Source organism: Leptonychotes weddellii, unplaced genomic scaffold (assembly GCF_054177405.1).
Source record: "Leptonychotes weddellii isolate Sample4059 unplaced genomic scaffold, ASM5417740v2 HiC_scaffold_2179, whole genome shotgun sequence".
Lineage (NCBI taxonomy): Eukaryota > Metazoa > Chordata > Mammalia > Carnivora > Phocidae > Leptonychotes > Leptonychotes weddellii.
In genome coordinates, this window is record NW_027805944.1 from 1,162 (window position 1) to 12,488 (window position 11,327).

General features: G+C 41.3%; 1 protein-coding gene and 1 pseudogene across 1 annotated transcript; one reads left to right on the top strand and one right to left on the bottom strand.

The window, feature by feature from the left end:
• Positions 1-957: 957 nt before the first annotated feature.
• LOC102749525 (vomeronasal type-1 receptor 4-like) lies at positions 958-2,381 on the top strand (annotated as a pseudogene).
• A 32-nt stretch (positions 2,382-2,413) lies between these two features.
• LOC145718782 (uncharacterized) lies at positions 2,414-11,006 on the bottom strand. The gene is made up of 2 exons (XM_081810295.1): positions 9,685-11,006; positions 2,414-8,377 (listed from the first exon to the last, which is right to left on the bottom strand). Exon 1 carries the CDS (start codon positions 10,968-10,970, stop codon positions 9,693-9,695), a length of 1,278 nt encoding a protein of 425 aa, XP_081666421.1. The 5' UTR covers positions 10,971-11,006; the 3' UTR covers positions 2,414-8,377; positions 9,685-9,692.
• Between the last annotated feature and the right edge of the window lie 321 nt (positions 11,007-11,327).

The window sequence follows — 11,327 nt, forward strand, 5'->3', positions numbered from 1 at the left end:
TCAATCCATACTAACCTGGGAGAAAGTGTTAAAAAGAGCTCCATCTAAGACCCCAAGGGGATACACCCTCGAGAAAGTACAGGAAGACAAAAATGTCAACTTGATTTTCAAGAAGCATCACTCCGCTGGTGTGACCCAGACGCCACTACCCAGCACCTGGACCCTGCCATGCCCCCAGTGAAAGTGGGAAAGGAACTACATGGAAGGTTCCAAGTGTAGACTGTGAGGCCTCCAAGCACCCCGGACTCCAGGAGGCCCTGGTGGGGCCACCATGTGCCAGTTAAGGCCTGGGACTGGAAGGCTCTCCTGTGGCCGCCCCTGGTGGCAGTGAGCTGCAGTTTTCCATCCCAGCATGCTCCCTCCCTCACAGGAGCCTGACTCCCCCTCAGGACGCCCCCCCCCTTTCCCCAAAACATTCAGCTTTCAGCTAAGTTGCTCAGGAAACAGGCCAGCTTTCTCAATGCCAAGCCTCAGTCCTTAAGGCTCCCAAGGGTGTTGGGTGTGGGCAGGCATAGCATCCCCATGTCCTCCCTGGTGTCCAGCCAACACTGGCTATCATGATCACTCAAGTCCCCAATTCCCAGGGGCTTTGGTGGCTACTGGCAAGCTCTCTGGGATCCAAGTGGCTACATCTAGAAAGTGTTCATGCAGCCACCACTGGGGTGGGTGGTGTGCCTACCTGGTTCCAAGGGAGTATGAAAAGGGGACTGTGGATGGGCTCCCAAAGAGTCCCATTGTGAGAAAGGGAGAGTCCCAATATGTGGACCCATCGCAGGTACTGGAAAGCAGGAGCTAGGGGAAGTGAAAGTGAGAAGTGCTGCTACTTGTGGGAGTTTTCCTCGTGATAAAAATAATAATTACTAATAGAGTATTAAAAACTTAAGACTAGGGCGCCTGGGTGGCTCAGTTGGTTAAGCGACTGCCTTCGGCTCAGGTCATGATCCTGGAGTCCCGGGATCGAGTCCCGCATCGGGCTCCCTGCTCAGCAGGGAGTCTGCTTCTCCCTCTGACCCTCCTCCCTCTCATGCTCTCTCATTCTCTCTCTCTCAAATAAATAAATAAAATCTTTAAAAAATAAAAAAATAAAAACTTAGACTAGTAACAATAAACATGTCCAGGAACTTATAATATCTTTGAATGACACTAAAGGACCCTGCACTTTGATATGGCTGTTGTGTCTGTTCCTCTTATGTACAAACACATCACCAAGGGGAGAGATGCTGCTAAAAATTATAGAACTATGATCATGTCTAATGGGGAACCAATGGTAAGTGGAGAATACTGAACTGCAGTGGACATGATAAATGCAGCCCATACATCATATTCCCATGCAGGATCCTCTGACTCTGAAGACAAAAGAATTTTATCAGTCACTGTAAGCTGGCAGAATGGCTTCAGGAATGTGGCCATCGGAACAATCTTCTTATCACAGACAGGATTCACAATCACTGGAAATTTCTCTCTTCTCTACCATTATCTCCTCCTTTCCTGGGCGCAGGGTGAGATCCACAGATTTGATGCTCAAGCACCTGATTAGAGCCAACTCTAGCCCTGCTTTCTAAAGGAGTCCCCAGACAGTGGCAGCTCTTGATTTGAAAGATTTCCTTGATGATGTCAGATGCAAACTTGTTTTCTATCTTCACAGGGTGGGAACGGGTGTGTCCATCAGCAGCACCTGCCTCTTGAGTATCTTCCAGGCCATCACAATCAGCCCCAGAAACTCCACATGGGCAGAACTTAAAAGTAAAACCTCCCAGGCGCATTGGCTCCTTTGTTTCGTTGTGCTGGATCCTGCCAATACTGGTAAATCTCTTTTTTCCTGTGTGTGTGATTGGCAAATGGAACAATGCAAAAGGATTTGGGATACTGTTCTGGGGTAGGTAATAACAAAACCACACTATCACTACAGGCAACATTGTTATCATTCTCTGATATCTGCTGCTTGGGGGTCATGCTGTGAGCCAGTGGCTCCATGGTTTCCATCTTGCATAAGCACAAGCAGTGGGTCAGGCACGTTCATACAAACAATCTCTCCCCAAGATGCATCCCTGGGTCCACAGTCACCCAAAGAATCCTTGTCCTTGGGAGCACCCTTGTATCATTTTATACCGTCTTCCACCTTCCAAGTCTGCACTGTTCTTATTAATAATCCCAGTTGGTTGCTGGTGAACATCTCTGCCTTGAACAACAGATTTTTCCCAACTGTAGGCCCCTTTGTTCTCATGAGCCATGGCTCCAGTGTGTCCAGGCTCTGTTTTGTCTGGACAAGGAACTAAATCTCCTGATGTCATCAGAAACATAAAGTGGGGCACCTGGCCAGCTCATTCAGTAGAGCATGCAACTCTTCATCATGGTCATAAGTTCAAGCCCCACACTGGGGCTTGAGTTTAACATAAAAAAAAAAGAAACACAGTTATGTTCATGCACAGCATCCATTGTTTATTCACTCCTCTTCACAGAGTTCTACAGTGATGACAGTCACCTTACAAAAGCTCTTGGACTGAAGTTGTGTCCAATAATAAACCATAAATACAACAACTGTAAATGGAGTACTATGTAATTATTATTTAAATCCTTACATAATTGTTAGTCATGTTTATAGTGGAGCAGTTCGAGTCTATGAAATAAAAAAGACGTGGATCTCACACAACCTGGATATTATGCGGATGTCTCTGAGCGTAGAACTTCCAGTTTGACGTAATGTATTTATCCAGAAATTAACTAAGCATGGAATGTCTGGTAAAGTTCCATGGAAAAGGAACAGTATGTGAGATGGCCATTCAAGAAACTGAATAAACAAAATGTTCTCTGGGAAAAATGAAACAGAATGGGGTGAACTGAAAATGGAAATCAGGTTCAGGTAGTAGGTGTATTTGGGGCCAAGGTATGAAATTAGTACATTACAACCTTATAGAGATGGTGGCTGTTGGAAAGATAATTATATGAAGGGAGAGAAGCACAGTAATTTTTTCCTGTAGATTAAACTGCAGCGGGAAAAATGACAGCACGAAGATGTATGGCTAATTGTTTAAACGACATCAGGTGAGTGAGAGACAAAAAGGCAAAACGTGAGGGTAAAGTGGCATGGATTTTGGCAACTGCAGAGGACAGACTTTTCTGTATCACGTGAAGATGACAATTCTCATGTTGGAAAGAAAGAAACCTGGGGGCACTCATGTCTGTCAGGAGGAAGGAAGTGGAGTTTTTGACTGAACCTGTAGCAGCTCAGGACAGTCATTCAGAAGGAAAGTCAGGAATCCTGTTTGTTTATGTGCAGTCTGTGGCAGGAGGGTTTCCACAAGGACAAAACAGTTGTTACTCAAGTACAGGAAAAATTACAATATAGCTAGCGCTGTATTTACCTAATGAAGCTGCAGTAAAATATTAAGGATTCAATAATTTGAAGAGAATTCGTTGGACATAATGAATCTTGTTATATTGAACCCTATGGCACAAAAATAGAGAAATACTATTTTTAAGATTAGAGCCACTCAGAAATATTTACCCACGTTAGACCACAAATCAAGATGCAATACACACACACACACGTACATGTCTCTGTGTCTGAATGTGTACGTGCGGTGCGTTGTTAGATTGTCTGTTATTCATCAATAGTACTGGAAAACTGTACATTAATATGAGAATAGTACCACTTGCAATGATTATAATGACAACTTACATTAATCTTATTATACAGTCCTGTTGGCAGTTTACTAGGTTGAAATGCCATGAGATTATATTTCATTATTTTACTTTAATCCTAATGTTTTAACTTGTGAAAAAAAAAATCACTGAATAGGGTCAAACAATGTTAGATTGTAACAAGAGCTATTACCAATTTATGTTCAATACAACAGTGGTAAGTTGGGATTAGATTTACCAATATGCAATAGCATGTTCTTCATTACCCATGGTCTATTTTGTTATTTTTCTATCTTCTGTGTAAATTTTCAATAATTCTCTACTTTACCTTAATTTAGGAGGTTTTACACTCAATATCTTCATATTTCACCTAGGAATTAGAGCACATCTTTTAAAAACAAATTACAGTACTACTTAGTGTCTTTACAATAACAAAAGGACATGAAAACATTAATCTACTTACCTTCTCCTGAATTTTTAAAAATTGGTGATAGGTATTTAAAAACAATTTTCAAGATACACATATAGGTCTTAAGTACAAAGCACAGTAAAATAGCACAAAGTGAACACATCTCTGTATCTATTTTGTAGTTAAAAAAAAAAACAGAAGATTTTCAACCCAAAAAACCTCCCAGTTACTATCTACCACAGTAAACAGTAATGTGACATTTAACAGCACAGATCACTTTTCAAAGTGCCTATTCGGCACTTTATAGAAATGGACCCATACAGAATAGAATCTTCTATTATTTGGCTTCACATTCCAAATGGTTTCATGAACTCATTCTTATTAACACATGTTGTAGGTCATTTACTAGCATTAGTTCCATTGTGTGGACTCGTAACATTTAATAGAATTCCATTGTATAAACATCTAACAATTACTTTAACCCTTCCACTCCTGATGCACATGTGGGTGGTTTTCAGTTTCGGGCTATTGTGAATAGCTCTGCTATGTAAATTCTAGAATTTGTGCTCTGGTGACACATGTACAAATTTCTGTTGGAATAGTAAATTTCATGGTCATAGGCTTACATCTGTTCAGCTTTCATTCATACTTCCAATACTTTTCAAAATGTTTTGCCAATTTTCACAACCATCACCATCTGTATGAGATTCCATATTTATCCACATTCTTCAGGGTGGGCTGAAGGGAGAACAGTGTTAGTGAAGCAAACTCCCCAGGCATTTCCCTTCAGTGTGTGGGTGAGAATATAGCACATTTATCTCAACCCTCTGCTGTCAGTGTTTCCCTATGTGGATGAATTGTTTGTTGGAAAGTTAGAGACATTAGTCTCAATAGGCCTGTCTAGGACATTCCTTCTCTGCCAGTAGGTAAGGCTGATAAAATGTAACAAATTCAGAGTCCTTTTCCAATTACAGTTTATTGGAATTATATGGGCAATGTGCAATGCTCATTCTAGCAATAAAGAAAAATACACTGTTGTATCTTGACCACGACCACCATCAAAAAAAACCCAAAGAGGCCCAGCCCTTTAACAGACTTCTGGAATATCGGAGACAATGCAAAACTGTGCCAGATTCCACCATTTGGAGTCTCTGACAAAGGCAGGCAGTCTCCATCTGGAAGGCTCCCTTGGGGTTTGGACTCAGGTTTGTTTGTTTTTTAAAGATTTTATTTATTTGAAAGACAGCACGAGCAGGGGGGAGGGGCAGAGGGAGAGGGAGAAGCAGACTCCCTGCTGAATAGGGAGCCTGATGTGATGCGGGGCTCAATCTCAGGACCCTGAGATCATGACCTGAGCCGAAGGCAGATGCTTAACCAACTGAGACACCCAAGCGCCCCTGAACTCAGGTGTGACATAACTAACAGGTAAATTGCTTTTGAAAAGCAGCCATTAGCTTGCTACCGAACATTTGTCAGAAGTGAAGCATGACCCATTCAGGACTTGTGACTGTCTGGTGTTAACATTCCCATGTTGATGAGACAACTTGAACCCTACAACCAACAACGCAGAGAGATCCTAAAAGACTTGCTGGTCAAATGGAGAAGGTATGTTTAAGGATGAATCCTGACTGGCATCAGTAACATCTCAGCTCTATAGGAATAAGTCATATCTGCAGCCTGAAGCAGAGCCCCTGGCACCGTGAGGACCTCAGTGATCCCAGATTCCCCTCATTGTCTGACACTGGTCCACTGATGATTCACCAAAGCTAAAACCTCATGGATTCACTGGGCTGGATGTTTAGCCTCTCTGTTGGACATGCAGAAAAATGAGAGCTGATGTGGTTGTTTTACTCAGTGGTCAGAATCCAGGATCTTGGGCTACTGCCCAAGTTGGAGTTATTTGACCTGCCACTTGAAAAACTACAGACTGAGATTAAGGGCACCAATCTTTGTGTAAGATGCAGAAACAAATCATCGGTGCTGACATAATCATCTGCGTTCACTCATTCAGAAGCCATGGTGGGAGAACGCCTGTTCACTAAAGAAATGGACTATATTCAAGCTATTGATCAAGCCTGTATTTTCGTTTTTAAACTTTCGTTTTTTGTTTTTTTTTTTAAGTAAACTCTGCAGTCAACGTGGGGCTCAAACTCCCAACCCCGAGATCAAGACTCACGTGCTCTACCAGGCCAGCCAGGTGCACCAAATCTGTTTTGTAACTGCCACTGCATGGTACCATTGTGGGTCTTCTGTAGGCTGACACGTTTGGGAGGCCCTCATCTGTTTAAAAAGTCCTCTTATTCTCTATCCTAAAGCTTTCTTTCTTCTAACATTCCCTATGAATTCTCTCTCCTATGACAACCCCAGGCTCTACTGCAGTCCTGGGACTGCATCGATCATGTGAGGAAAAGGGATATAGGAAAAAAGAGATTAATCAGCTGTGTCTAAGAAATCGCGGGGGACATGTTACCTCACTTTTTATCCTCAGGCAAACCCTCCAGGTTAGGACAACAGGAGATTAGGTTACAGGGGTGAAGGCAGAATGCAGAGGGATGACGTGGGAGACTGAGAATAGCTTTTGGGGTGGTATGCTCACAAGATGAAACTGAGAAGCACCTGAATTAGGATACTACATCCCATGACCTGTAACTAGTACAGGAAGGCACATGCATGTACAATGCCTTCCATCAATCATATGATTTCACAGAAAGGTCCCCACACAATGTGCAACTGAGCCTTACAGGGAAGGCACCACCCTGAAGGAGCTATCTGAAACTTACAAAGGTCAAACTTCTCCAAAGTCAGGACCCAGAAGTTCTGCCACCAAACTCAAGTAATAATCCTCACGCTACACCAGAACCAATCCTTATACTCCTATTCTTGTCTCATAATGTGTGAAAACAAAAGAATCTTCCCATTGCCACTTTAGGAAATGTCTGTCTGTGTGCGTGTATTTCATTTCAGGGACTGGGGCATTCACCAGTACTCCACAGTATCCTCCTAGAACACAGGGACTGCAGAGACGCTGCTCAGAGAGCTTATGTGCACAGTCATGATATTAGAGACCTACAGAAAGCTGGTTGTCTTGTGTGAGGCTAGCTTCCCTCCCCAAGGCAGGACCTCACCTTGTGTAGATCTGCCTCTTCTATCGCGTCTCGAGAACTCTGTCCAGAATGAGGAGTTTCTGACCCTGTTCTTAAGGGAAAGATGGAAGCTTCGTTCATGCAGACAGTAAGAGAATTTCAGTGGTACTTCCGGACTCGTCTTCCCCTTTCCTCAGATCATCTGCCCACTTCATGCAAGATTAGAGGTGGTTCTAGAACAAAGTATCCACCAATGCATAATAAAGCAAACACTTTAAACACCCAATCCTTTGGTTCTACTCCTGTGCTGCTGATTCAGTTCTTAGAAGCAGAGTAAGCCGCACGTTATGTGGGGAGGAGGCATATCCCATTTACGGTGTTCTGGAAAATTACCAAGGAGGTGACAAGTTTTAAGAATTTAAGTTTTAAGAAGGATTTTTGGATGTACCTATAATGTCCTTTATTCTCATATGAACAAAGAGCTGCACCTGAACTTTCTAAAAGCCACAGCATATCATGTTGCCTTTTGTTACTCTTTATTTTGAAGTAATTACAGATACACAAAATGTGCAAAGATTGTATGAAAAAGTCCTTGTAAACTTCACCCCTTCACCCAGGTTGCTCAGACAGTTACATGTTACATAATATAGCACAGTATCACTCTATGACCCAGCAAACAAATTTACATCCAAAATCAGGGAAATGTTCCTACCCAAAAGCTGTCACTGTGCTCGAGATTCCTGTAAAGATGATGACTAAGGAGCTGGCTACAAACAGGTGCTTGACACTCAAATCTGTGGACCTTAACCTTCACCTATGACAAAAAGGAAGATATACTGGTAAAGGAAGAAGAAAGAAATTCCCCAGGATTCTAATCAGCATCTGTGATTAAGAAGACCATTCCTACTGCCAAAAACCTGGAGGCCATCTGATGGTTCGCAATGAGTGACGTTCTTCCTTTGGGGGATGCTGCATGGGAACCTGAAGTTTCGCCTACATTTACCATTTCAAGTGTAAACCAATATTCTTCACTTATGCTTACTTCCCATTAAGACATACTTACTTTAGGGGCGCCTGGGTGGTTCACTGGGTTAAGCGTCTGCCTTCGGCTCAGGTTATGATCGTGGGGTCCCAGGATTGAGCTCCACGTCAGGCTCCCTGCTCAGCAGGGAGTCTGCTTCTCCTTCTACCTCTGCTCCTCCCCGCTCTCTCGTGCTCTCTCCCTCTCGAAAATAAATATAATCTTTAAGAAAAAAATATTTAATTTTAGCTTCATTAAGAGCCTTCTAAGAGTTGAATGGGGAATTCTAAAGAACACTCACAATGTAAGAATCTCTGCTGTCAAGGCACTTAGTCTTCATTCATCAAAAATCAGGGATGGGACTACTACTAGTTTCATTCTAAGGAGGAGAACTTAGGCACACAGGGTTGAGTGATTTCACTATCTCCACTCCTTGTTTAGCAGCAGACTGGGGACTTAAAGTTACTGGGGGAGGTATCAAAGCACATGATTTAACCATTATGATATACTGAGAAAGCTGGATAGCTATGTTCTTATAATAATCTAGATCTACACTTAGGTGTTTTCATAACTTGTACTCATATTTTAGATTACTGGCATATTATTTATAATTTTGGCTGTGACCAGTTTCCATTTATGTGCAAAGATTTTTTTTTTATATGCCAATACCAATGATGCATGAAGCTTCCAAGACCTTAATAAACCGGATACTCTGATTGCAACACAGTACGTCCAGAATTTGCACCATGACCAAGTTGAACTTAATGACTGCAAGACTCAATCAGTATTAGTATGGTAACAGAGAGTCCTGTGTTTTTATGCCAGGAACAAGACACCTGTCACCAGAACTTCAGAACTATCTCATACGATGCGCCACAGTATGGTAGAGAAAATACTAATGTGCAATTATACCAAGACTGCAAGATACAAGGTCATAATACAAAAGTTAACTATCTTCCTAGATATCAGCAAGAAACAAGTGACTTGAAAATTAAAAAAAACCACCATTCACATTAGGACCAAAACAAGAAGTTCCATTACAGACACCACTGTGGCAACACATGGAAAGTCTGTGATGAAGACATAACATCATTCACAGACTTCCAACTACAGGTCCAAATTCAATAATAAAGTAAATAAACCTCATCACGCAATCTAAACGAATAAAATGACTGTATAAACTGAAGATAAGTGGGTATTTCCATAGATGCCCCTGCTCCTTTATACCCATTGTCTCAGGAATTTTAAATCATTCTTTTAATTTTCCTGCAGAGTCTGACATTTGATTTATCTTCAAGAACTAGATTTAGTTCTCACTAGTAAGAATTCTCTCATGCGCAGTACAGTGTACCACCTACTTAAGCAATTTACCACACGTTGTGTTTCTAGGGTTTTCCCCAACATGAAATCTTTGGTGATTCCTGAGGTCAAGTCATGGCACGAAGGCCATGCCATTGTTTTGTAAAGTTTCTTTGCAGTATGCGTTCCCTCATGACTCCAAATGTGAGAACATTTAATAAAAGCCTTACCACAGTTTCTACATCTTTATCTTCATTCTATGTATATTCTGGTGTCTACTCAGGCTTGAATACTGCTTAAAGGCTTTCCCACATTCATGACATCTGTAAGGCTTCTCCCCAGTATGAATTCTCTGATGAACAGTAAGGCTTGAATTCTGACTAAAGGCCTTGTCACATACATTACATTTATATGGTTTCTCTCCAGCATGAATTCTCTTATGTTGAGTAAGATTTGAACTCCCAGAGAAGGCCTTTCCACACTCATTACATTTGTAAGGTTTCTCTCCAGTGTGAGTTCTCTCATGACCCCAAAGGTGTGAACGAGTGATAAATTCCTTACCACACTGATTACATTTATAAGGTTTCTCTCCAGAATGGATTCTTTTATGTTGAACAAGATTTGAACACTCAGAAAAGGCTTTGCCACACACATTACATTTGTAAGGCTTCTCTCCAGTATGAATTCGCTCATGTCCCCAAAGGTGTGAACGTATCATAAAATCCTTACCACATACATTACATTTATATGGTTTCTCTCCAGTATGGATTCTCTGATGCCTCGTGAGGTTTGAGAACCTGTTAAAGACTTTGCCACACTCATTACATTTGTAAGGTTTCTGCTCAGAATGAATTCTTTGATGAGTAGCTAAGGTTGAGCAATGGCTAAAAGTCTTCCCACACTCTTTACATTTGTAAGGTTTTTCTCTTTTGGGTGTTTTTTGGTGTTGTGTCTGTAATGAAGAATGTGTAAGAACCTTCCCATATTTGTTAAAAATGTTGGTTTTGACACTAGAAGGAATTTTTTGAAGTGAAACTGAAGTCTTTTTGGTAGACTTCTCAACTTGATTACTTTCATGAATGTCCTCTTCGGTTTGAAATCTTTGCAGTTCAGCCAGATGTGAATGAAAGCTTAATCCAAGCCCACTGTCCAAACAGTTCCTATACTTGTTTCCTGAAGAGCCTACCTTGTTTTTTAGTGCCTTATTCATCATATCATGTTTATAATATTGAGATTTACTATTTCTTATGGAAACACTATGCTTTACAGAGAAATTATTCCAGAATTTGTGATGTTGTTGGTCTTCTCTACAAGTGAGATTTTTATAATGGGATGTAGTCATTCCTTTGTAATTTTTTTCTTCATATAGCCACTGAGTCTCAAATTTGTTCACATCTTGCTGGACTTCCCTCAAACCAAAGTCATCAAAGTCATGACTTACATGTCTTTCCAAAATCAACGCTTGGAATAATTCTCCATTATTAATGTTGTCTTTTGGTGGTAATTCTTTGCTCATACATCTAGTAGAGATATCTGTAATATATAAATAATGACAGGCTTCATATTAACCAGAGTTTAAAGACGGATATTTTATATGAAAAAGTATTACACCAGGGGCACCTGGGTGGCTCAGTCATTAGGTGTCTGCCTTCAGCTCCGGTCATGATCCCAGAATCCTGGGATCAAGCCCCGCGTCGGACTCCCTGCTCAGTGGGGGGCCTGCTTCTCCCTCTCCCTCTCAAATAAATAAAGATTAAAAAAGAAAAGAAAAGAAAAAGTATTACACCAAAAGTAGAATTCATAATTAACAGAGTTATCAAGCTTCTCAACCATGGTGTGCAAATGTTCAGAAACACAAAAAAACATAAGATTC